This window comes from Canis lupus, chromosome 34, assembly GCF_011100685.1.
Source record: "Canis lupus familiaris isolate Mischka breed German Shepherd chromosome 34, alternate assembly UU_Cfam_GSD_1.0, whole genome shotgun sequence".
NCBI lineage: Eukaryota > Metazoa > Chordata > Mammalia > Carnivora > Canidae > Canis > Canis lupus.
This window is the reverse complement of record NC_049255.1, coordinates 26,337,211-26,363,610: the sequence shown is the minus strand read 5'-3', so window position 1 is coordinate 26,363,610 and position 26,400 is coordinate 26,337,211. Positions and strand designations below refer to the sequence as shown.

General features: G+C 47.4%; 1 protein-coding gene and 1 long non-coding RNA gene across 10 annotated transcripts in view; one reads left to right on the top strand and one right to left on the bottom strand.

The window, feature by feature from the left end:
* LOC102153750 overlaps positions 1-6,003 on the bottom strand; it is a 33,687-nt gene extending 27,684 nt beyond the window's left edge. The window contains exons 1-3 of the long non-coding RNA XR_005383925.1: positions 5,665-6,003; positions 2,809-2,980; positions 1,266-1,392 (exon numbers count right to left, since the gene is read on the bottom strand). This is a non-coding gene — a long non-coding RNA (uncharacterized LOC102153750). The remainder of the gene's footprint in view (positions 1-1,265; positions 1,393-2,808; positions 2,981-5,664) is intronic.
* Positions 3,118-26,400, top strand: part of LOC102153616 (NACHT, LRR and PYD domains-containing protein 1b allele 5-like) — a 34,426-nt gene continuing 11,143 nt past the window's right edge. The window contains exons 1-12 of one of the 9 annotated variants that reach the window (XM_038583748.1): positions 3,118-3,137; positions 14,503-14,537; positions 14,657-14,743; positions 16,931-16,987; positions 17,309-17,338; positions 20,571-20,615; positions 20,983-21,030; positions 21,392-21,438; positions 21,540-21,589; positions 21,863-22,080; positions 22,200-22,450; positions 24,466-24,600. In XM_038583748.1, coding sequence (XP_038439676.1) covers positions 3,133-3,137; positions 14,503-14,537; positions 14,657-14,743; positions 16,931-16,987; positions 17,309-17,338; positions 20,571-20,615; positions 20,983-21,030; positions 21,392-21,438; positions 21,540-21,589; positions 21,863-22,080; positions 22,200-22,450; positions 24,466-24,600 — 1,008 coding nt within the window. In that variant the 5' untranslated portion in view covers positions 3,118-3,132. Of the gene's footprint in view, positions 3,138-3,934; positions 4,078-13,522; positions 13,582-14,502; positions 14,538-14,638; positions 14,744-16,930; positions 16,988-17,308; positions 17,339-20,570; positions 20,616-20,982; positions 21,031-21,391; positions 21,439-21,539; positions 21,590-21,862; positions 22,081-22,199; positions 22,451-24,465; positions 24,601-26,400 lie in introns of those variants that run through there. The other 8 variants (XM_038583747.1, XM_038583745.1, XM_038583744.1 and 5 more) reach the window with 8 other exon arrangements.

Genomic DNA, 26,400 nt, shown 5'->3' with positions numbered 1-26,400 from the left:
AAAGACAGGCCCAAACTAGAGTAATTTGAAGTAAATGCAATTTGGTACTTGGCCAGGGTTTCCCAATCATTTGCAGGACCCAGGGCTACAGTACAAATGAATGTCCACATGTAATAGTCTAAATATTTAGAAGTTATATATCAAGTTAGCTCACTGTTAACTGAAATACATTCCATTTTTCTGACTTGACAAATATTCCTGTAAAATGGTGTGGAAGATCAGGTCAAGTTAGACTTCTCAGTCTACCACCAGTGTGAGGCAGCATTAGGGCCTGGCTTGGGGTCCATAGGCCGTCCTCTTGGCGTTCCACTGCTTGCTTTGTCTGCACTGTGAAGGGCCTGCTTTGTCTGCACTGCACTTGTGGACCATTCAGCTTCCATAATGTGGACCACCTAAACTCCATCCATATTCCTTTAAGGAGCTAAACGTGGTCTCTCCTTAACCCTGGCCTGTGTATGCTGGTGGTATGTTCCACCCATAGAAAGTTGGACCTGGGAAAAAGGCCTATGCAGGCCCTAAAAGTGGTCTCAGGACCATTTGGTCAGAGAATCTGGGGTCTCTCCTCCCCTAAATTTGTTCTACAAGTTGGAGTAGGAGGTCAGTGTCCAGAAGGGCAAACCCCTTGGGCCTCATTGGCTCCTCATCCTGTGGGAGGTACAAATGGAGGTAAGGGCCCTCTGAAACAAGGTTCAGGGCTAGCCCTGGCCTAAGGTCAGTATTTTTCTTTGCTTGGGGGACTCCTGGGCTCAGGTCCTGATGAGTTAAGGGATTTCAGGGGTTATTTTCATTATATTATATAGAACCTAAATCAGTGAATTAGCCTCATTTCCCCCACTTTGTACAAAATATGGATAGTTAAAAATATGAGCAGCATAGCCAGCATGAGGACTTTCTCCTCTATGAGAGGTGCCTAGGACTGGAACAGTGACTGATTAATGAAACCAGACATGCCTCTTTCATCTGATCATGTCATTTCACTGGAATAGCAGGCAGAATGGTTGACACCATGTAAATTATTCTCTCTCCTTCTTTTGCAGACCAAGTAAGGTTGAGTTTACCTAAGTTGAAGTGCAAATGATGTGATTCTACTACATGAACCATAGGATCTTGTTTCCTGTTTGTATTAGCTATTTATTGCTGCATAACAAATTACCCCCAAATTTAGCAGCTTAAAACAACAAACATTTATTCTGTCATAGTTTGTGTGGGTCAGGAATCTGGAAGTGGCTTAGACCCACCAGGGCTGCAGGCATGAAAAGACTCACCTGGGGTGAAGGATCCACTTCCAAGCTTACTCACATGGTGGTTTTCAGGCTTTGGTGTCTCACAGGCTGTTGGATCGGGGGTTTCAGTTCTCTGGGTCTCTATTGCTTATCATATCATGTGGGCCTCCTGGAAGCCAAAGAAGGAGAATTTCAGGAAGGGGAGAATGGCCAAGTGAGTCAATGGCATAAGAAAAAGTGTACTCCAGATCTAGCAGCTGCAAGGTTAATTGCTGACCTTAGCAAGAGTGGACAGTGGGTCAGGAACAATGTTAGAATTGGTTGAGAAGTGAATGGGAAGGAGGAAAAGGGTGAATGGGCCAGTAGATCCCACACCAGAGTTGGCCAGCAGGTGCTGGGTTGGGCCACCTGGGGAGCTTATAAAAAATATGCCAATTCCTTATAATTAATTATAACGTATTATATATTCGAAAGTTGCTAAGAGCATAGATCTTAAAAGATCTTACCACAAGAAAAAAATCTGTAACTACGTGTGGTGATGGATGTTAACTAGACTTACTGTGGTGATCATTTCACAATATATACTAATATTGAATCATGTTGTATACCCGAAACGGATACAAAATTATATGTCAATTATATCTCAATTAAAAAAATACCAGTTCCTAGACATCCCTCCCTTTTTTTGGCGGGGGGGGGCGGTGTTTGGGCAAGGAAGCTGAGGTTGAGAAAAGTTAAAAAAACTTGCTCAAATTCCCATAGCTAGAAGACAGAGCTGGGGTTAGAGCTCAGGCTCATCTGGAAGCCCAAGTTTGTGCAGGTAGGCAACACACTAGCTTGGCTCCCATGTGAAGCCCATGTGAACATGAACCAGCTCTCCACTGACAGCTGGTGGCCCTGTGTGAGTTCCAGTTATATGATCTATTAGAATCCCAGTTAGCTTGTACGAAAAGAGGGTGTAATATTTACCTTGTGTTGTTATTGCAATGATTAAAGATAATTTATTTTTAATGCCTTCTTGCCAAAGACCACTTGGAATACACCTATAGTTATACAAGCTGGATTTATTACTCATTGCAGTGAGGGAAATGTACACCGTAGGAAACCATGGAGATGTCTCAGCGACAGGGTGTTAGAAAATATTATTAAAGGATTTGGGCTCTTGTTAACTGACATGGGGTCAGCTTAAGAAAGCAGGGGTGGTTCTATGAATGTGTATCTTCATAAATCTTAGCCACAGAGAGGGCAGACTAGAGTGAGGCTAAGGCCATGACTGGCCAAGAAGCAGCAGTCTCTCTTATCAGCCAGGAGAGCTGTATGTTTGATATTCTGTGGCTTGGACAATGTTCACATTTTGTCTGTGTTCAGACATGATTACGAGTGGTCCTGTTCTTGCCTTGATCCATCATGGTCACAGAGAGGACTTGTCTGATGTTGGTGTTCTGTGAAATTATGTTCAACAGGAGAACACCAAGGCCCAGGAACAGTGCCAGAGTAGCTCTTTCTTAGAATATAAAGTACCTACTAACAGTGTTGGACTCTCCAGTGTTCCACCCAGAGGGGTTATGACTTTTATTGTACTCACCCCCACTGCCCATTCAGGACCTCTGAGTCACAGTAAGGCAGGCAGGTAGGCTGAGACTCTTGGAGGAATGAATCTAAAGGACAGGTGTCTCTTCAAGCTGCAATGAGCCACTTTCTTCCCCAGCTTCAGGCATTACATCAGGCCATTTCCATGAGGTCAGGGGTATTTCAGTCTGCGGAGAATTTCAGAAACAACAAAGAGAAGGCTGCCAGTCAGAGGACCCATCCTGGACTCTGCCTCCTTCCTGCCGTGGCCCTGTAGTGAGCGCTACCATGAGGCCGACCTGGGCTAGATGCTGTGACACCCACCACTTCATGCTGAAAAATGGGGTAAAAGACAACAGTGCGGGATGAGGGCCACGAACAACCTAGGCAGTAGTTCCCACACTTTCCTGAGCATTAATTAGAATCACCTGGGAACTTAAAACTATTGATGCCTGGGTCCCACTTCCCTGATTGAACTGGTGTGAGATGCTACTTGGCGGCATCGCTATTTAAAAAACTTCCTGGGTGATTTAATGCGTTGCAAAGTTTGGGACCCACTGGTTTAATCCATCCATCTTTATGGTTTTGGAGGCGGGGGGGGGGGGGGGGGGGGGGCGGAGTCACGCAGCTGTTAATGCAATAAAAGCTGTGGTACCTCATTCCAGGCGCTTGCATTTTAGATACAAAACCTGACAGAGTTTCAGGGGGCTTATAGATCCCCAAGAAGCAAATCTGGGAACCCCGTGGTGGTGGTGGTGGTGGGGAAAATCCCCAGATACTGGGGTTGCCGCCCCAATCAGGATGACTTGAGCTCTCTGACCCCTCCTGAAAGAATGACGTTGGTCCCTCTTCACAGAAGCCTCGGCTTGGTGTCCTCGAGCCGAGCTCCCGCAAGGCCAGGGCGCCAGCTGGCAGCCAAGGCCGGGCCGGCGTGCGCACGTGTGCGGCTGTGCACCCTGGTGTGCACGCGCGGGGCCGCTGGCGAGCGTGCGTTTCCGTTACCGGAGCCCGGGCAGCCGGAGGCCGCGGCTGCAGCGGCGGAGGCGCGCCCGGCACCCCCTCCCAGCCAGTCCCCTCCCCCGGTGGCTCTCGCTCGCCCTCCCCCCGCCCCCGCCCCCTCCCCCCGCCGCGTCGGCCGCTCCGAGGGCGCAGGGCAGCGCTCCGCACGCGAGCCCCTGCAGCGGCCGCCCCGGCGCGCACTGAGCGCAGAGCCCGGGGTGCGCGTGGCGCCCCCTCCCAGCTGCAGAGGCACGATGAGCCGCGGCCCGGGGGTCGTGGAGAGCAGGTGAGCGCATCCGCGGGGCGGGAGGCGGGGGGGGGGGGGGCGGCCGGGCCCAACGTCGGCGCGTCGCGGAGAGGCTTTGCCCCCTCCCGGGACCTGCCCCTGCGGGCGGCCCTGGGGTGGGGGCCCCCGCCCGGCATCCCCGCTCCGGCCGCGCAGACAAAGCCCGCCGCGGCGGCGCCGGCTCCGCGCGGGCACAGAGCGTGGGGACCCGGTGCGCCCCCCGCGCTCGGCTCCGCGCCTCCGCCCCAGGCCGGGGGCTCGCGGACCCCACCCGGGCAGCGCCGGCGGCGCCGGGGTCGCGCGCAGGTGCCCGCGCGGGAGGCGGCGGCGCGCAGCCCCCGAGGCCCCGCGCTCCCGGCCCAGAGGCGGGGCCTGCCGGCCGCGCTGCGCCTGGTGCGGCCGCCTTGCCCTCCGCGCCTGCTGCTGGGCGCCGCGGCCCCGGCAGGTGGGCCCCGCTGGCTCCCGGCGCCCGGTGGGGGGGCTGCGGCGGCCGGCGGGTCGCGCCGAGGCCCCTCTTGCTCCCCGCGGGGGGCCCCGCTCCGTTCCCGCCTCCGCCGGACTCTCCGCCCCCGAGGCTCGGTTTCTGCTGTCCTCGTCTGCCCCCGGCTCCCGGGCTTCAGCTCTCGGGAGCCCCCGCGCCCTCTGCGCCGGGGCGAGGACTTGGGGGGGGCCCTGCGCCCTCTGCATCGGGACGAGGACTTGGGGGGGTCCCTACGCCCTCTGCACCGGGACGAGGACTTGGGGGGGCCCTGCGCGCTCTGCACCGGGACGAGGACTTGGGGGGGCCCTGCGCGCTCTGCACCGGGACGACCACTTGGGGGGGCTTCCGCGCTTTGCACCGGGGCGAGGACTTGGGGGGGGGCCCTGCGCCCTCTGCACCGGGACGAGGACTTGGGGGGGAGCCCCCGCGCCCTCTGCACCGGGACGAGGACTTGGGGGGGCTCTGTGCCTTCTGCACCGGCACGACGAGTTGGGGGGGAGCCCCTGCGCGCTCTGCACCGGGAGGAGGAGTTGGGGGGGGCCCTGCGCCCTCTGCACCAGGACGAGGGCTGGGGGGGGGGGCTCTGCGCGCTTTGCACCGGGGCGAGGACTTGGGGGTCCTCCGCGCCCTCTGCACCGGGACGATGACTTGGGAGGGGGCCCTACGCGCTCTGCACCGGGACGAGGACTCGGGGGGCGGCCCTGAGCCCTCTGCACCGGGACGAAGACTTGAGGGGGAGCCCCCGCGCCCTCTGCACCGGGACGAGGACTTGGGGGGGAGGGGTCGCTCCAGGCGGGCGCCTGGGGTTTTGTCGAACACTGTTGGCACTTTGGCTCCCCGGCTTTTTGGCTTTTTAAGCTGTTTGAATCGAGGGTGGGATTGGTTCCCTTAACGCCCCCCCTCCCCGCCCCTGCGTGGAGGCCCCCCCCCCCGCCCGGCAGCCCTCCCCGTCCCATCCCCCCCCCCCCCCCCCAGGTTGGCGCTAACACAACGTCTCATGCACGGAGGGCTCCAATCAACGTTGCTTGAAGGATTGTCTGCTGTTTCTGTAGAGGTAGCCAGTGCCTCCGTTGGTCACCAGACCTTTAACAGCAGCTGCTTTTTACCTGGGGCTGTTTGTGGAGAGCTAGTTTGGGGATCCTCTGGCGGGATCGCGGGCCTGTTCTCCACAGTTGCCTCATCTGCAAAAGGAAGCTTTGGGCCTTGAATGTGGTTTTCAGCAAGTCGTGTGATGGGCGGTTTGCAAAATACATCCTTTAAGCAATCCTCTCACTGCCGTTAGTTCAGTGCTTGTAGGAAGTCCCCTAAAGCAGTGCAGAAACGCTCAGCAAAGATTCAGACTGCAGAGAATTTCCTTCTAGGATGGTTACTGCTGCAAAACCGAGGAACACCTAGCGCAAGGAGAGACTGCCACGGCTTAAAATGTCCACCACTTCAGCTTTTCGTGCATCATTAAACATTAGGCCCAGTTTCTCAGAGAGGAGGGACGTTTGTTTTTCCACCACTGTCCTTTCTTTAAAACACTGTTGCAATCAGGAAGGCAGCCTAGAAAAGTCTGTGTGTAGGTAGGCTTTACTATTTGATTTCTTGACCAAGATCATGAAGAAAACCACAGTAGGACACATTGAACATCAGACCCTCTTCTTAGAGGGGTATTCATCCAATGGCAGGTCTTGGGAATGATTGTTAAAGAGAGTTTTGAATTAAATTATGGCTTTACTTTTGTAAAGTTTCCCCTCTGAAGAAAACCCTAAAGAGAGGAAGTGAATTGAAATATGATAAGTGACATTAACACAGTCCTTTCCACAAACAGAGCTGACTGGACTTTTCTGCGGGCCACCCAGAACAACCCACCCTTGCTGGTATTACTGGAAGATAGGGACCCTCCACCTCTTTCCATGAAAACTTGTTAGTCCACCATCTCTGATCTTTCTGGCCTCTTCAGGGAGACTGTTGCTAATGTGTCATTTTCATGTTTCAGCCTGGCAACAAAGTCCCCTAAAATTCAGTATCAGACCAAGGTGAGGTGCAGTTCTCTGTAAACTGTAAAGCACCCCATAGATGTTGGCTACTGTTGCTTGTAATTTTTAGTAGCCGCACAGCATTCCATTCTCACATATTTGGCGATTTAAGCTGTTTGTTATAGAGTTTTTTAAATACCGAGGAGGAGAGTCTTTATGGCTACCATATTCTTTCTGTTCTTTCTGTCGTTTATATGTTCAATGAACATTTTTTTTTTTTTTCCAGTGCAGATTATAGGCCAAGCCATGTGTTGGATGCTGGGGATGTGGAATCCTTGGCCATACACATGCCCTCTCATGCTCTTACTCGTTTTTTTTTTTTTTTTTTTTTTTTGCTTGTTTTGTTTTATTTTTTGTTTTTTTCAGTTTTCAGACTTGTAAACAGATTACAGCAGAGTAGGGCAATAAATCCATTAATCCAGGTGTATATCAGATGTTGGCTCAGGGAGAGGTGTAGAGAAATTCCTTCTACAGGGCTGAGTCATGGGGATTCCCCTCCCCACACATCTCCAGCTCCGGTAAACTCTTTTTTCTTGTTCGCTCTGGGCACTTTCTTTCTCTTTTCTCTCCCTCCTTCCCTCCTTGTCTTCTTGCTGCTGGAGATGTTACAGCCCTTTCCTCTCCTGGCCCCACTTCCCTTTGGAGTACATTGTGCAGCGCTCTCCCTGACAGGTACAGGGAGGGGGAAGGGAATAAACCCTGAAACTGTTCTCCCCAATTCCTGCCACCCTACAGCTGCCTTTTAGGCCACATCCCCCATGCAGTTAGCCTCTTTCCCTGGCTCCTCCACCGGCCAGGCTCATTTTCCATTCACAACTGTGGCCCAGAAAGCCAAATCCTAGATACTTTCCTTTTCCTTTCCTAAGATGCTGAAAACCCTTTGTGTGTGTGTGTGTGTGTGTGTGTGTGTGTACATACACAATCATACAGAAAACACAAGCATCCTGAGTGGCACCTCACAAGTGAACACATCTATGTAACTACTACCATCTGGGTCAAGACATAAAAAATGGCGCCCTAGAAGCCCCTCTCATACTCTGATTACTCACAGTCCTATTTCTTCTCCTCAGAAGAGTGAGATTAATTTTGCTTGTTTGTAAACTTTATAAAAATAGAATCATACAGCATATAATCTTCACATCTGGCTTGTTTTGTGCAACATTTACATCCGTGAGATTGGGCCACATTGCTGTGTGTAAGCAGTTTTTCCTGGTCATTGTTGACACTAGTCCATTATATGATTATATCACATTTTGTTCATCCATTTCTGCCGTTGATGAGTGTGGTAGTTGTTCCCAGTTTCTGCCATACAAATAATATGCAATGAATCTTTTAGCCTTTTGCTACCCAAAGACCTACCAGTTCCACCACTGTCTTTTTTTACTGGAGTGACTTAAAAAGGGAAAGTGCTGGGTGGAGCAGCCAGCCTGCTGAGCCAGCCCTGTGGATTTTCCATCTTTGCCATTGCTAATACCTTTGGAGGAACTTCATGAAGACTGCTCTCATTCAGGGACCTGACCAGTGAAGAAGAGACACTATAAGATGGCTTCTTTTGTGAGTGAGCTGATTGGAAGTAGAGATCTTTGGGAAGAAAGAAGAAAAGAAACTAGGTCATGATGGGAAACTGGCTTCGTTCAGGAGGTATCCTGATCAGGGGATGGACAGCTGGTGGCTCAGGGTCTCCACATCTCTTCTGCCCGCCTCCCACCTGCCCCCACTTTCCCTTTGTTGAGTCTCTGATCTACCCTAGGGCTAGTCCTGGAGGGCTTGGCTCAGAGGAAGTCTTTCCATCCTGGCTTGTATGGAGGAGACCTTGCCTTCCAGACCTCAGTTCTGAATGAAGACAGTTTCCTTGGACTGTTCTTTAAAGTTATGTAGCCCCCGGGAGCTTTTTGGACTACAACTTCCTGGGCAGGGGGCTTGGCTCTTGTGGCCTGGGGGATGGAGGTTTTCTTTGGCAAAATGCTTAGGCCTCTGGACTCCACAGAAGCAGTGTCTTAATCTGCAAGTTGTCAGAGGGTCACACAGGTTCAGGCAGTCCGCCTGTAAGAAGCTAAGGACAGCAGATTCTGGGACCCTGCACTATTGACTTCCTCCTCTGCTTTCAAGTTTTAAATCTTCCCAAGATGGAAATACAGAGACTACCTAGCCGACTGAAGAATTTCCACTTAGCATCCTGGTGGTTGTCACCACTTTGGTTACAGAATTAGGATTCCTCTACCTCCTTGACCTTCCTCATCTCTTGCTTCTCCCCCCCCCCCCCCCCCCCCACCACACTTTCGTTCTTCCTGTCTGTGGACCTTGATCCACTCCTCCCTATCTCAGACGGGAGCTGCTCTCAGTACTCCCAGTTCTTCTGTATTGTCCATTTCTTCTTGTGTTTTGTGGCTCAGCTTAAATGTCACTTCCTGGGGTTCCTGGTGGCTCAGTTGGTTAAACCTCTGTCTTTGGCTTAAGACATGATCCTAGAGTCCTGGGATCGAGCCTGCTTCTCCCTCTCCCTTTGCCCTTACCCCACTTGTGCATGTGCCCTCTCTCTAGAATAAATAAATAAATAAAGTCTTAAAAAAATATCACTTCTCCAGGGAGCCCACCCCAATTCCTCAATCTTAGAGGAACTCTCTTGTCATTCTCTAAAAGCACTTCCTGTCTCAGATATAGGAAGTCAGGCTTCCCCATCGGGCTGATGGCACAGGCTGGTTGCTTTGTTCACTCGTATCTGGCACACACACTCCACACATGTTAGTTGATGAGTGAATTGATGAGGAAAATAGGAGACCTGAGACAAGATTGTCTCTCCTTATAACTTGCTGTGTGATCTTGGATATTTAATTCACTTACCCTCTCCTAGATTCCCATCTCCCTTTGTAAAGTCATGCATCAGGCTGTAAGATCTTGTGGGTTCCTTTCGTTTTCAGTTTTTTCTGAGCCTAACAGCTAGAGGAGCCTGTTGGTGGGGAGGCAGCACTCTCTGAAAATGCAAGATGGCTTTAGCATTATGTTTAATTGGCTGTGTGATTAGTCACATGCTTGTGATCTTAGCATAAAAGCTCAGTTCTTCCCAGTTGCTTGTAGCCTGCTCTGGGCTAACAGTATAGCTTATGTTTGTTTTTGTTTTCCTCTTCCTGCATCATATGCATATGTATTTGTTTCCTGATCTGTCTCCTGCCTCCATGCAGGTGCCCCCTGGGGACAAGATTCATGTGCTTTGTGTTACTTTTATATCCCCTGTGCCTAGCACAGCACCTGTCTTATGGTAAATAGCTAGGTGTTTGTTAATCTGAGTTGATGGAAGAGATCCATATTATGGAGAATATTACTGGCATTGGGATTATGGCCTGGGAGGTATAGTTATTTCACTATTGTCCATATTAACTTTGTGACTAACATGAAATCTTCTCCATTTTCTTTAACCGATTTACTTATGGGTTTTACTTTGTTACTGTCTGTTTTCTAGAAGGTTGATAGGAGCTAACAGAGGTAAAATCCTGCTTGGTTTGGGACGCCTGGGTGGCTCAGGTCCTGATCCCGGGGTCCTGGGATTGAGTCTCACATGGGGCTCCCTGTGAGGAGCCTGCTTCTCCCTCTGCCTAGGTCCCCACCTTTCTCTCTGTGTCTATCATGAATAAATAAATAAAATCTTTAAAAAAATACTGCTTGGTTTAATTCTGTGAAAAGTTAGAGGAGGATTTGGGGATTATTATGGATGTAATTATGCCAAAAAATTCCGTTTACGCGTAGGTGAGAATTACCTTCATAGGCAGTAGGATCCTTAGTAGGAAAAAAGACTGGTGTTTCGTTATCTGCGTGGCAGTCTTTTTAGCTTTTTTTTTTGTAAAACCGTACTGATAAAAGCTTGAGCGCTGCAATCAAATGGACCAGGATTCTTGGATAAGTTACCCAAGATCCCTGAGCATTATTTCCTCTTCTGTGAAAGGAGGAAAATTCTAGCCCAGTGTCAGGCACTTAAAAGGTTGTTGTGATGATTAAATGAGCTCACTGACATATGCCAAGTCCTTGGATTAATTTCCAGCACACCGTAAACATTGAACATAGGCCATTATCATATTAAGGTTTTATTTCTACTTTAAGGATTGTTAAAAATCTTTAAGTGGAGAATTATTACTTATGAGCCAGATGGGAGTAAAATCATTTGGACGCCTAGTTATCGATCTGTCCACACTGCACAGAGTCAAGCCGGGTGCCGAGGAGGGAGAAGGCGCTTCTTCAGAGGCTGGAGTTCTTGCATTCTGGTTCTAGTGCACCTTCACCTGCCCGTGTTGGTTTGGCCAAGGACTGAACACCTCTGAGCTGCAGTGTCCTCATCTGCGTGTGGGGATGGCGCTCCTTGGCCTGCCTTCCTGGCTGAGTCAGTGTGAGGGGCTGGTGCTCTCATATTTGAAAGCACTTTGGCAGTTTTAGGGTCCTGCACCTGCATGAGGATTTGGTGGTGTTCTCAGGTTACATTTCATTGCAGCTATGACTTAATTCCAACAATAATTGGTTTTACTCCTTTGCACATACTTTCATGTAATCCACATTTTCCAACAAGCATGCAATAATCACCCTCATTTAATATTAGCTCTTTAAGGTTTTAAGCCTATTCTTTTGGTCCTGTAGCAGCTCAGGGACTTTACTGTGCCAAGATGCAGGGTGTTTTACCAGTTTGGGGCCTGGAAGCTGATAGGTATGAGGCAGCATTTAATTTTTTATTTTTAAGATTTTATTTATTCATGAGGGACACACACAGAGAGGCAGAGATATAGGCAGAGTCAGAAGCAGAAGTCCCCTGTGGGGAGACTGATGCGGGACTCGATCCCAGGGCCCTGGGATCACGACAACCTGAGCCAGAGTCTGATGCTCAGCCACTGAGACACCCAGGCACCCCAGAGGCAGCAATTATATTTGATGCTAATGTTGGAGCTGCAGTAAAATTATACCTAGTAATAATGATTGAGTCCACCTCAAAATTTAAGGAGTTTCAAGTGTAAGTGGATGTGCCTGCCCCTTTCCTACTTATTTTCAGTCCCTGAATGACACAGAACATTTGGAATGGGTGCTCTCTCCATGGTTGCTGTGGTTTAACTCTACAGCAGTACACGTGGAAGAAGAGTGTGGGGATCTAGCGTTCCTGTAGTGGCAAGGGGCCCCTTGCGTCCTCCAGGGTCTATGCACATGGGGTGGGGGGGTGGGGGGCTGCTGCTGCTCCTCCTCCTCCTCTTCCTCCTCCTCCTCCTCCTCAGGTCTAAGCCCCTCCCCCTTCACGGTCTGGTGTCCAGTGTTTCTGTGCAGGGAGCTGGCCTTCCACTCCACAGCCTCACTAATCTCATCTTGGGTGCCACTCACTTTCTTCATGGAGAAAATAAAGATTTTATGCAGAGGCTTTCTGGGTCTTAGCAAAAGTTCTAATATCTAAGCAGATGGATACATGTCTGGAAACAGATAAGCAGCGGCAGAAAGGGGAAAATGAAAGTGCTAGTCAGGAGAAAAACACAGTTTTGTTGAGAACACAGAAGTGGGTTTTAACCAGACATATTTTGTACGATAAGAATGGTCAACTTCCAATCCACGTTCTCATAATTATTTCCAAATTAAAAGGCATTGTGGCTGCATTATACGAGGTAGGAGTCTAGAGAAAAAAAATGTAATGTTTGGCTTGTTCTTTTACATATTTCATTAAAAACCATATTTTAGCCTTTCTTAGTTTCTTGAAGCATTTCCCAATTACAGGTTCATCACCACTGCCTGACCTTTTGAAGCAAGAGTTGAGGATTAAAAAACAAGAGCATTTAAGCCTGAAAACGAGAATGTGTGTATTTCCTAGAACTATGGCACTTGGGAAATACCACATATACTTGGGGAAGTTTACCAGCATAAAATCTTGAGTCAAGAAGGTTTACAACATCTGGGGGTCCCAACTGACTTGGGGGAAGAAGAGGAGGTAAAGGGAAGGCAGTTGGTCTGCTGCTTTGCTGTCTTCATCCTCAGGTTGCTACCAGGTTGGGATTTGGGGGGGACTGGGCAGTGAAGGAAGGCATGGTACCAGGTGAGCACATGGGCTTTGAAGTTATAATGGCCCAGAGTCAAGTGCTTCTTTTCTAGATGTGAGCCCTGTCACCCTGCGGGAGTTGATTAACCTGTCTGTGCCTCTCTGCGTTCTTAAAATGGCTTTTTGGGGCAATTAATGAGAAAATAAAGATTTTTAAACATGTGTAAGTGCAAATAAGGTCATTGTTGTTTTCTTCCTGTCTTTCCATTTATTCATGAAAGTTTCTGATTCAGTGGGCCCAGGAAAACTGTTTATAGAGGTTATCTCATGCTGCTCTAATGGTCCTCGGACTGTACTTTGAGAAGTGCTGTTCCTAAATGACAAACAGGAGTTTTGGCATCAAAGGAAGGGCAGGACCGTCACTTCTATGCACACACAACTCCAACATCATAGTACGTGTCCTTGGGGCACATGACTTGCAAGGCCATAGGCAGTGACCCTGGGGGGGGGGGGCGGTGGTGATACAGAGAGTGTGCTGTGTGTGTGTGTGTGTGTGTGTGTGAGCGAGCCAGGGTGTGCTTGGGACACTGAAGATCTTTCACTCTGGGGGAGCGCACAGGAGGGAGACAAGGGAGCAGGGTGGAGGTCCTTGTGTGCAGTGCCAAGGAGTTTAGGTTCAGCCAGAAAGCAGTGAGAAGCCACAGAAGGCTGTAAGCAGAGACATGATTCAACCACACTGGTGGTCACATGATGAGCCAGAGGGTGAGACTATTGGCATGTATAATAATTATGAGAAAATTATGATTAACCGGGTGAGAGCCAGTGGGGGGAGAAAGAGGGAGGGAGGAGGAGAGGAAGAAAGAGGGGGGCGGAGCGCACTTGAACTGAGACAGGGAGTGTATGTCAATGAGGGGACAGATTGGAGAGATGTCTAGAGGGAGGCTCAGGACCACTTGGACTGGCTGCTTGATGGGGAAAAGGGGGCAGGAGCTGGTGATGGTGGAAGGTTCCAGGTGGGTGGCCTAGTGATGGGCTTCTCTGCCAAGGTGGGTCAGGAGGAGGTTCTCAGGAAGAGGGAAAATGAGGATTAGTTAAGTACTGACCGTGTTTAAAGTGCTGGAGTGCCCCCAGGCCCTGGGCATCTGAGCTCGTGGAAGAGGCCCAGGACGGAGGTGCCAATTTAGGGGAGCACCGAGGCAGTGTGAGGCCAAAGGAACCTGGGGGGGGCATGAAGCCCAGAGAGAGAAGGTGGGGGGTGGCAGCAGAGCAGGTGAGAAAGGACGTGGAAGCCGTGGGAATGCCAGCCACCAGCTTCATCCTGGGAGGTGGGGTCACCAAGGAGTGAAGAAGGCCCCTGGGCCTGTGGGCCTGTGGGCCAGGGGTCCCGGGGAGCCTGGGAGAGCAGGCGCCAGGTGGCTCGGAGTCCAGGACAGTGGGGACCACGTGCTGTCTTGTGACTGGTGAGAAGGATGCAGAGCGTCAGGCAGCGGTGAGGACGAGGGACCCTCGGTGCTCAGGGCACTGTACCTGGGGGAGGAGGCCAGAGCAGCAAGGGGATCACTTGGGAGGAGGAGGTGACTCATGGAACCAGATGGAAGGCCTGGAGGCCAGCGCAGGATGGGCACAGGATGGGCCTGTGTGCCTAGGGTGCGACAGAGGAAGGCCAGCTGGCTGGGCGTGGGGCCTTGGAGGTGCGGCGGGCCGAGGGGTGGCCAGGTGCACACCCGAGAAGCCCCGGACCATGAGTTCGGCTTGGCCATGGGTGGACTCAGGCCTTGGCCGAGAGCCGGAGGGGCAGGAAAACCAGGAAGGAGAATTCTTTCACACGTGACATTTCCGAGGAAACGGCATACTGATCATTTTGAAGATTTTCGTAATTATGTTGTATGACATTAGTATCCGTTTTTAAGAGTCTTTCTCTTTTCTTGTTCTAGTGATGATCATCACAATGCGCCTTCAGAAGAAAAAGGTACGGTACTCCTGAGTCCATGTTGAGTTCTTAAAAAACTTATACCGTTGAAGCATTTGCAGTTTTAGAAAATGATCGTTTATTTTCCTTATGGACTGCAGCTGCTTTGTTACATTCAGGCATTTACCGACTGTTGGCTTGCAAGCTGGCCACCTTACAGGAACAGCAAGGGGAGACCGAAGAGGGGGGCAAACCGCTCCAGATTGGTAGGTGGCAATTTTCCTAAGCAAGGGAACTCACTGTGGAGGCTGGTCTTGGTCTGCCTGGTGCTTGGAAGCCAGGCAAGTGTCCGTTCATGCATTGAGCATCTACAAAGGGATGGGTGCTGGGGAATCAAGGTGCTAAGATGTGGCCTCCATCCTCCGGGCCTCAAAGACCAATAAAGAAACCAGCAGCCCCTTGTGTGCCAGTCGGAGAAATGTGAGGGAGGGATCGCAGAGAAGGCGTGGCTGACTCGGTGGGGTAGAGGGAGATTTTCAGTGGAAGTGACATTGGGCTAGGTCTGAAGGATCCCTGGGAATGCTGGAGGTGGGGCCTTGGGGAGGGACTTCCAGGCAGCGAGAAGGTATCCGGAGAGGAAGGAGTGGCAACCATCCTGGTGTTCAAGTTTGGGACTGGCTTGTGGTTAAAATAGATGGATTCTAGGCCAGTGCTGCACGTTGCAATCACCTGGGGACTTTAAAGACAAATACTGTCGTTCAGGCCTCACCCCACACCAGCTAAATCAGACCTAATGGGAGGGCTGAGTCCCAGGCATGGATGTGTTGAGAAAGCTTTCCAGATGATTCCGAGGTGTAGTCAAGGTTGAGAACCACTCTTCCGTGCTTCCAGCCCTGGAGGACTGAGGCCTCATCCCATCACTTGATTTCCCAGCACCTGTCCTGACATAGTGCCTCGCCCTCACCCAGGCATTCTCTCCGGCAGGAATCTGCCTCTCATGCCCTCTCTACGGCCGTGTCCAGTCAGTCACCAATTTCTAGGGATTGACCTGCTGAATAAGTGTGCTTGTAAGTGTAATAACATGCTTGAGAGTGCAGGTTCCGGCTAGACTGCCTGAGTTGAAATCTTAGCTATAGACTTCCCAGGGGCCCAGCTCACGTCACTGGATAGTCATGAGGATTAATGTGTAGATATATGTCAAGCATTTTACATAAATATATGTAAAGTATACGTACACAAAATTTATAAATAAACATGAGTAAGTATGGGTAAATGAGTAAACATGTATATGGTGCCTGGCACATGGAACACTCACAACAAGCTGCTATCGTCAGCTCTTACCTGCTGTTATTATTGTTCTCATTATTCTCAGATTTTTTTCCTTCCTCTGTGTAACTGCTGCCAATCCTTCGTTATGGACATGGCAGGGGGCGGGGGGAGATTTGAGCGTAATGCTAATAGCTTTCCATGTATGTACGTGTTGCATTCTGGGCCCGCGTGGAGGGTGAAGCAGCATCTGGAACCTGAGAGGAGGAGAGAATGAGGAGTGAGCATGGGGGAATGGACCTGGTCAACAGATTGGGCCTGGGGAGCTTCTGGGGCCTGTCGGGAGAGGTCCACGTGCCCCTGCAGGTGGAGATCAGAATCTGATTGGGTAGTGGGTACAGTGCCTCCTTTGGGTTCTTGAGGTGGAAAGGAGGCTGGGGATGGGGATGGGGCCTGGGATGTTAGTAATGGGGGGGCGGTGGCAGAGAGGAGTTGCCAGGCAGGTGGAGGGTAGGAGAGGTAGGGGAACCAGGACAGACCTCACAGGAGGGCCCATGTGGGCAGGAGGGCGGGGTGGGTGTCTAAATGCAGGAGTCATTTTCTGGGGGTTAGTGGTCCTAATTTAGGGACATCAGGGAGAGGACTTCCAACTAGCTGTGGGAACAGAAACCTGATTGCAGTGGGTGAGTTGGGGTGAGGAAGTGGAGGGAACATTCTTGGGGACCACGCTTTCCAGAAGTAGTTGAGTAATAGGGACAAAGTTTGCCCTGTGCTTCAGTCAGTGCCATTTACACGGAAGTATTTCTAGCACGGTTGTGTCATTGAGCCTGTGCCTGCAAACGGTCCGGATGTGCAAGTGCAGGAGCAGGACAGGAGCAGTGAGGGCAAGTCACGGCTCGGGGTGGTGGTGGTGGGCGGGGGGGGCCTTGAGGGGCAGCCCAATGAAATGATTACTCAGCCAAAGTGTGATGGGAGCTCCTACAGCTCCTACAGCTCAAGTCTGTTGTATCCACTTCCAAAGAAAAATAAGCCCCCTCTTACGTGAGCCGAACGAGTTTTGGACTCAATGAGAATATAATGAATTAAGAAAAAATTAGTTGAGTTTCGATCTATTTTATAAGTTAAAGGAAAAATAGTTCTTATTTTTTATTCACTGTGTACTTCCCGCGACATATGTTTCTCTTCAGGAGAGGACAGCAGTTCAGAGGACAGCAGTTCTGAGAACAGCTCCCAAAGTGAATCTGGTGAGTAATCTATTCCTTTCTTGAATTACGGAATTCTAGTTAAACATATGAGCCTTTATTTTTATTTTCAAGTAATGCACACATCCCTTATATTGTCTGCGGACATATTACTAGCGTGGTTTTGTAACGCCCTGAAGAAATACGTACGTGGTAAATACTTTCTAGTTGGCAAGCGAAGTGGGAGAACAGGATGAGCTGAAGAAGAAAGGCAGGAAACTGTTGCTATTGGTGAAAGCCAAACATTTCACCTATTCTCCCATTAGGCCGTGTTTCCTCTTGGTTGTCAAAAGAATTTGATTTAGACCTTTTTTCTTTTTGTAGATAACGAGGAACCAGAACCAGAAAAAACAAGTGAGTGTATCCTGCCTCTTGATTTTATTTTTTGTTGTGGAGAAGAAAGGGGAGGATAGCCTTTGGGATTTTTAAGTTACCGATTGCTTGTTCATCATCTTTTTTTGTGCAAAATTAAGGTAAACATTAGGAAACTTCTCTAAGTGTTTTGGAAATTTGAGCTCACAACACTGGGAATACAATATGCTCTTGATTTGCTTCGATACCAAGATTATGAGTGTGGTTCTGCTCTTAGTTTCCCTAAGGAGGAAAGATCGAGAGGCCGACCATAATCTGTAGTGCAGCCACAAGCGGCCCTAGCTTCCTTCCGTGGTGGTCGCTGCTCACAGATTATGGCAGAGTGAACTATTTGCTGCTGCAAATGTACCATTTGTGGTTTAGAGTTTCTGGCATGCTGTTCTAGCTATTTATGAACAACTCGAGTATGAAACCACTTTAAGGGCATGGATTCTAAATATAAAATACGGTTTTCATCTAAAGTTTTGTGAGTGACTAAGCTTGTATTTTAAGTGATTTTATTTTACTGTAGGATTTTTTCCCCCGGTTCTTAGACTGGGACCTGCCCATGAACACTGTAGCAAGGCAGTCAGAGGACTCCTTTGCAATACTATTAAATAAATGAAGTCTCTTCACTCAGAAGTCCCGAATATAATCTGATTCTCTCTGCAGTTTCTCAGTGGAGAACCAGTGATGGTAACTATAAGTTTCTTGCAGTCCTGTGGTATATTGATAAGAACCTGCAGTAATCTGTGTGTCACCGTTGTAGAGATGTCATATTCTGATACTCATAAAAAATGTGTGCCAACCCTCTTACCTCCAATTCTACATTGGATTATTATGGATAATTTCATCCTTCAAAATGCAGTCAAAAGTCCAGCCTCCATAGATTGGCTTGAAATGAAATTAGAAAGATGGCCTTGGGATCAGCTTTCTGATGTTATCCCTGTTAATAACTGGGTAAGGGGCCATACGGACGTGGAGTCCTGAGTCTGGACCCTCAGGGGTCCAGAAGCTAGGCCTGGGCCAGGGCCTCACCAGGGCAGGCAACCTAGGTGGAAGGCATTTGGGGTCAGTGAAACTCAAGATAGGCTCAAAATTGGGTGGGACGGTGGGGTCAGCTTGGTCTCTCAGGTCAGGCCTTCTCCCCTCTTCCCCCAAGATTATTCTTAATGCTAAAAGGTCTTTTATCCTTCCCATTAGGAGAGATCTCAGAGAGGTACCCTCCCATTCACCTCCATTCTCAGGTCAGGTGGATAGACCAGGTAGGCTGCCTTGCAGTGTGTTTGCTCCTCTGTGGGCTAGCTAGCAGTGCAGGCCTACCTATTCTACCTATCCTCCTGAGTGGATGTGCTTTCTACTCACAGGCGTGAATTCTGGGATCACCCACATCATAGGGATTGGAGGGACACTGTGGTTTATAAGTTGGGGAGAATTGCATCAGTTTTTCTGCTTTAGCTGGGAAGACCTGGTCAGAGACTCCATGCTTGCCAGCTAGTTAAGACTTTCTGATCTCTTTCATTTTCTGTGCTCCCAAGGCAGAAAAACATGGGAAGTGGATAAAATACTATGTAGGCATACAGCCAATCAATAATTTAGAATTTCAGGATCCTTTATAGGACAATGCCTGAGGAAATATGATTGGAAGATTGTGTGCTGCAGAAGTTGGGTCAATATTTTGGATCTATAGTGTTCTGAGACCAGGACTCTGAATATTTTTAGTCTCTATTTGTGACCCTATTCTAATGCTGTTTTTATTTATTTATTTATTTATTTATTTATTTATTTATTTATATTTTTAAAAAAAGATTTATTTATTCATGAGACACACACACACACACACACACACACACACACACACACAGAGGCAGACACAGGCAGAGGGAGAAGCAGGCTCCCCTTAGGGAGCCTGATGTGGGTCTTGATCCTGGGTCTCCAGGATCACACCTTGGGTCGGAGGCAGATGCTTAAACGCTGAGCCCCCCAGGCGTCCCCCTAATGCTGTTTTTAAAACCTGGTTCTCTCTTGCAAACCCTGGCCCCTGGACACTGCCTCAGTAGGCTGAGAAATCAGGCAGCTTGTGTGTCCTGGGCTGGAGTGCTATCCTGAGGGGTGTCTGTACCTTCCGGGCATTGGTGATGGCGTAGGACCTTGCATATGCGTTGAGGAATGCCTTACCCATGGGGAGAACCTCTCAAAGGTTGTTCAGACCTTTAAAATATGCAACCAAGCATTTGATACATTAGGTTTTGCCTTAAGTGACAGAGTTGTTGTCTAGAATTCTTGAATTTTTTAATGAGTCCCACCTATCACCATAGCAAAATAATAGATAATAGTAATTATCTATGACTTACTGAGCATTAGGGAATGGTAATTTAATTTTCCTAAATTTTGGAGGGTGGTATTCTAATCCCCATTTGACAGATGTGGAAAGTGAAGCATGGGGAGACTTAGTAATATAACCAGAGAGCCCAAGCTCATACAACTAGTGGCCAGTGTAGATAATAGAAAAATTCATCGCTGTTCCCTTTCTTAATACATTTTTGTATTATGGAATCGAAATCTTTCAGAAAATAGTCACTGAGCACTTACCAGGCTCTAGGGATATAGTCCTCATGAAGCTTACATTCTAGTAGGGAGAGAAACAGGAAGCAGAAAACACTAAATCACAGTGTGCCTGGTGAGGAGATGCCCCAAAGGAAAAGGAAGGGGGCAGAGTGAGTATGTGGGGCAGGCCCTGTTTCAGGGAGGGAGAGTATGTGTGTATGTCAGGAAGGCCTCTCAGAAAAGGGGACGTTTGAGCAGAGACCACAAGGATGTGAGGGGGCAAGCAACGTGAATATTTGTGGGAAGAGACAGGACGTGCAAAAGCCCCAAGTCAGGTGTGTGCTTGGGAGTGGAGAGATGGCAAGTAGTAACTGCAGGGCAGTAGGCGCAGGGAGACAGGCAGGAGAGGAGGTAATGGGGAGCCGGATCAGATGGGGCCTTGCGCCATACAGCAGGAATCTGCATGCTACATCAGAGACTCTTACAGTCCTTCCGGTTTAAATATCAGACGTTAATTCTTTTCTTCCAAGCTAATCTCTAATCCTCAGCTGGAGGGCTGATGCCCGCCAAGCATCATCTTGGGCCATGAACGAATCTTCCGTGGGGGCTACCACTCTCCAGCTGGGACACTGGCCTAGGTGAGGAATGACGACTGAAAAGATTGCTCGTGCCCCTCTTGTCTCCACAGATGGGGAGCCAGGAGAGTCTTCCATCGAGGAAGCTTCTGCTCAAAGTAAGAACCAGGCAATGTGCTTTACCCTCCACTTTCCTTGCTTCTCTCCCATGCTTGTGTGAGAAGAGGCTGTGTAGGTCAGGTGTAAAGGATGATGACCTGCTGCATAAAAAGATCACATAACAATTTATGTGCCACAGTGAAGTGCACTGAAACTTGAGTCTCATTCAAACTCATTTTCACACCTTAGACCTATAGTGGGATTGACAAACATGACGTGTCCTGTGTCATTGGATTGACTCACGGAAGCGTTTAAATACATGTCTAAAGTTTTTTTGGTTGGGAAGCTGAAGGTGGGTGCTTAAGGAGTACAGATTTACCCTGTCATTGACTTGTGCCGATGTGTGTGTGATGATGTCTTTCACAGAGGAAGAATGGGAGGATAAAGAATCGCCCAAAGATCATTTACATTCAGGTATAAACTTACATTTTCCAAAATGTTCTTTTACATATTGTTACTGTTGAGGGGCATGTACCTTTGAATTTTGTGATCCGGTCATATCACATATATTTATTAAAAAAAATTTTTTTTAAATTTATTTATGATAGTCACAGAGAGAGAGAGAGAGAGAGAGGCAGAGACACAGGCAGAGGGAGAAGCAGGCTCCATGCACTGGGAGCCCGATGTGGGATTCGATCCTGGGTCTCCAGGATCGCGCCCTGGGCCAAAGGCAGGCGCCAAACCGCTGCGCCACCCAGGGATCCCTATTAAAAATTTTTTTATTTGAAAATGCCAATCCCATTCATATAAGTAAGACTTGTATTCTATCATTTAGAACTTCATAAAATCCAACCTTACTGTGAACACTGTAATACTGAAAATGTAAGTATCCTTTAATTATAGAACATGATTTTCTAATTTGCTTAAAGAAAACAACTTTTACGTATGTATTACTTGCTTATACGTATGTACTTTTTCTCCAGAAACACAATGAACAAGTGACCCCCAGGCTCCTTTCCCGGGAACAGTTTTTGTAAGTAGTTGTAAATAGAGAAGTCTCCATATCATCAGTAATTTGACTTTGTACATAAAAATGACCCCAGGGAGAGGGCACACAAAGCAAAATAACTGATTTCACACATTTTATGTAATTACTTGGAGTATATTCTTTGATGGTGACCTTCTTCAAAATGCTATAGAATCTCATTAGTGCTTTTGAATGGAAGTAAAAATGTAAATAACTTTTAGTAGCCCTCTCCTGACCCAGTAGTAGGACTAAATAGGTGTTCTTATCTGCCCAATGTAGACTGAAGTTGGACACAGAAGGAATTTACCAGTGCACGGAAACTGGTCTGATATTCGAGGTGAACAGAAAAGTCGACATCAAATATTGCGTTTTGTCCTGGAGCAAATACGCAGACCTGGTTGTTAAACCCTGGGTTGTTGGAGGACCTTTGTTTGATGTTAAATGTGACCCAACCTGTCTCACCTCCATTCAGTTTCCACATTCCCTCTGCTTGGGTCGTAAGTACTCGTCTTCTACAAGTCTTAAGTAGTGTGTGCATGTGTGTATACGTGTGTATCTGTGCCACCTATGTGCCGTCCAGAGCACTAATCACTAATTTACCTTCATATCTTAACAGACCACGATGCCAATATGACGTTCAAAGTCTTACACGTTAAAAGTTCCGGGGCCTCGTTAGAATCTACTGTGGATCATTCTACAACCCATGTCAAATGGCATGTGAGCTCTCTTTCTCCTGTGGGACCTGTTATTCAAAGTGAAGAAACAGTATACCACCACGGGGCTGTGATTCTCTACAAAGCCATTGACCATAATCCATCCTTGTCCTTTCGAGTGTACATAGCAACCAATAATGAGTCCTTCATCAAGGTAAAGTTAATGAAAATGAATAGTGCATGTTGAATGCCATGTTTATATGGTTCCTGTCCCTGTTGATTTAAGTGTACCCCCACTGCGGGTCTCAGTTGGCACTCATCTATAGAGGTTATAGGGTCAGTGCCAGGTCCTCAGATTCATGGACTGTGGTCATTCTGAACTAAGGAGAAGGGGGCATGGGTCTGGGACTTTAAAGGGAAGAAGTGCAATTCACAGGAAAATGAAAAAGAGTAAATGTTTGGTAAACAAATGTTTGCTGGGCCACTCTGAAGCCCTGGGACACGAGGACTTTGATCAAACAAACAGGCCTTGCCAGGTCCCTCCCTGTCTACCACACCCAGTTCATGTCACTGTGTAGTTACCTATGGTGATAGTTCTCTTCCGGAGCAGGTCCGCTATCCAGTTCTTTTAGGCAGTTATTGGGAGGTAAGGAGCTTTTCCTGAGTTGGCTGGGTTTTGATTGCTTTAAAAAAATGGTTTGAATTAATTAATTTTTTAAAAAATTCAAGTATAATTAACACACAGCGTTGCATTAGTTTCAGGTGTACAATATAGTGATTCAGCAATTCTGTACATTATTAAGGGCTCTTTACGATAAGTATATTCTTAATCCCATCCCCTTCACCTGTCTCACTCATCTCCCCACCCTTGATTGTTTTTTTTTTTTTTTTAAATTTTTTATTTATTTATGATAGTCACACACACAGAGAGAGAGAGAGAGGCAGAGACACAGGCAGAGGGAGAAGCAGGCTCCATGCACCGGGAGCCCGACGTGGGATTCGATCCCGGGTCTCCAGGATCGCGCCCTGGGCCAAAGGCAGGCGCTAAACCGCTGCGCCACCCAGGGTTCCCCCCTTGATTGTTTTTAACTAAAAATAATCTTCATGCCAAAGTGGCCCATTTTGGGGTAGCCTGCCCCTGGCCCCCTACAACATCACACTACCTATTTCCGGTGTCTTTAGGCTGTAGTGTTTTGATAGCTTTAAACAGAAGTTATATCGATTACAATTGGCTATATATATTAATATTTAAAAACTGTGTTAAATAATAGGTTTTTAATTACTTTCAAAGAAAGTAAAATACGCTTCCTGTCTTCTCACTAAAGTTAATACTTTCAGTTGGGAAACTAGTCTTCAAAATGGTATACAAATAATCCCATGTAAAGTAGAATTAGCATGGGTTTGGAATTAAGTACCCTTATTTAATGAATTTTATATTTCTTAAAAGTAAATTCAGTTACTTAAAAGGGTATTATCTATACTTCCTGGGAAGCTGGGGTGAGGAGCCGATTATAGCAACAGATATGTAGAGGAGGACATCACTTGAACAATAGGGAGCATGGCATGGTTAAGGCAGGATGTGCTTCCTGTTGACACTGTATTTTTACACCTCCTTGGGTTGATTTTTTTCCTCTGTAGGAAAATGTCCTTGCACTTTGCATTCAGGAAACCCACATTTCATGTTCAGCTATACAGCTGCTTTACATGTGAAGCTGGGCCAAAATCTCCATTTGCCTCTTTGGGGCCTTTGAATCATGCACATAAAATCAGTGACCCCTCTGGGAATAGTTGTGAAATGAAAGGTGGAAACACAAATGAAAGGTTGAAACAAACTCTGGGTAAAACAGAACTGTGTACAATAAAATAAGTCGCTTTTTAGTCACATTATGGGCAGATAATCAATACAGATGTATAATGCTTCACTAATTTAATTTTCTGAGATCCTTTAGAAGCAAGCTTTAGGTGTCATGCAGAGTGTGTGTTGCTTTTGGCTGTAATTCTTGGGCAGAAAGATGTTTGGAGACCTAGGAGCCTGAAGCATGGGTCAAAGGTGCCTTATTAGCCCCTGTGGCATCTCTTTTTAGAGCACTGTGAAAGGTTTTTCCATTGATGTTATTCTGTATGAGGAAATGAAGATAATGCAGGGTGGCATGTGCATTGCTTGGACGCTTATGGTCCTTAGAGTTGTTGCTGATGCATTTCAAAGCCAAAACCTATTTCTACCTTTAGGATATTTCCAAGTCGGTAAAGCACTCCTCTAAGAAATTCATGAAAATTGACAAGCCTCCTGTTTGCCAGAAGTTATTGCAGAATGGGAAGAAATACAGACTGATCAGTGAACCAGAAGCTGAAATTACCCCAGAGGTATATGTTTTAAAAACCACTTGGAGTAGCAACAGGGATGTATGTTTCATAGAGTATTTTGAAGGTTTTAAAAGAATGAATTTTGTTTTCATTTTTAATTTATTTACAAGAAAGCAATTGTTTTGCTAAACTTGCAGCTTATTCCAAAGTGCTGTTGAGTTTCAGAATTAATCTGCCACCATTGCAGAAAGGGATCATTTAATCTTTTTCCCCTTAAAAAGGTTTTAAATTTTCTTGAGTTCCTTTTATTAAATACTTCAAACAATGCTAGCTTCAAAGGAATAAAAACCTTAACCTCTTAAGCTCTTCAGAGCACTGAAGGTTAATGGAAAAGAGTTGCTAACAAGGATATTGGCTTTTTTTTTTTTTTATTAGAAGCCATTTGAAAAATAGTTATGGGAACAAATTGTCACCAGATTTCAACTAGTCACTGTACACACTATGACATTTGTAAGTGATTTTGGTTTCCTGTAAATGACGAAGTTATTTTTAAAACTTATTTTCATTATGTGCTCTGAATGTGTGCTGTAGTTTATCTAACGAGACATCTGTGTGGAAATTCTTTTTGTACACCTCTTTTTTGTTTGTTTTATAGCTTGTGAGAGATTGAAAACATGTTTTGATTCCATTACATTAAAATATGAAGCAAGGGAGAGCTGATGGCAGAGGTATAATTTTATTATATCATCAAAGGCCTCATGCCCCGTAGAAGCAGTCAGGTTGATCAAACAGCTTTCCATACCTTCCTTTCCAGTTTCTAAGGGTTTCTTTCCACTTGGGTTTTCTCTTTTCTTCCTTCCTTCCTTCCTTCCTTCCTTCCTTCCTTCCTTCCTTCCTTCCTTCCTTCCTTCCTTCCTTCCTTCCTTCCTTCTTTCTTTTCTTTCTTTTCTTTCTTTTCTTTCTTTTCTTTCTTTCCTCACAAAAAGCCTCACAACAGTGAGGCTGAAGAGACTAATATACAAAGCAGGCAAGCAGGCTGCCCGGGTCCTACATCCAGGTGGTAGGAGAGCCTAGCCCTAAGCCCAGCCTCTCCTTGGCTCCTAATGACAGTCTTTCCACTGGGATCTGAGAGGTTAATTCTTAGCCATTGCGGGCTGATCAAGCCCTGGCGGGTGCTACCTAACAATGAACATTAGAAGCCAAGTGCAGTCTTGTCTGGGAGGTGGAATTAAATTTGAAGGGTTTGCTTAGGACAGTGTGGTTCTTGGCCTTTGCTGCAAAATGGAATTCCCAGGGGAGGTTTTAAAAAAGTCTGTGGCCTGGGTCCCACCTCCAGAGATACTGACTTAATTGGTCTGGAAGTGGCCTTGGCATTGGGTTTATTAAAGCTCCCAGGGTGACTGTAATGTGCTGCCAAGATTAAGAGCCACTAGGAGAGGGAATAATACACACTGAATGGATAATTCTGTCTAGGAAGGGACTGAGATGGTCCCCAGAGTTCTCACTTCTGCAAGATGATGATAGTGGGAGGGCTTTAAGTTGTCTAGTCCTGTCACCAATTGTGTACTCCCTCTTAACCAAATTTCTGGGCTAAGGGGGATAATCTCCCAGTATTGCCCTAATGATTGTATAAGGTAATGGTTTTGGGCTACTCTGAGAGTTGTGAAACTCTGCTAAAAAATCTAAGGTGTTCTTATTGATTTTATGCCATTAATGATTTGTTTAACTGACATTTCTCAAATGTGCCTAATACAAATGAGTCTGGGGTAAGAGTTAAAAAATGAGTAAGTCATGATATTTTCCCTCAAAAGATACCATTACAAAGAGAGACATACTATAGGCATGTCAAGAAATAATTTT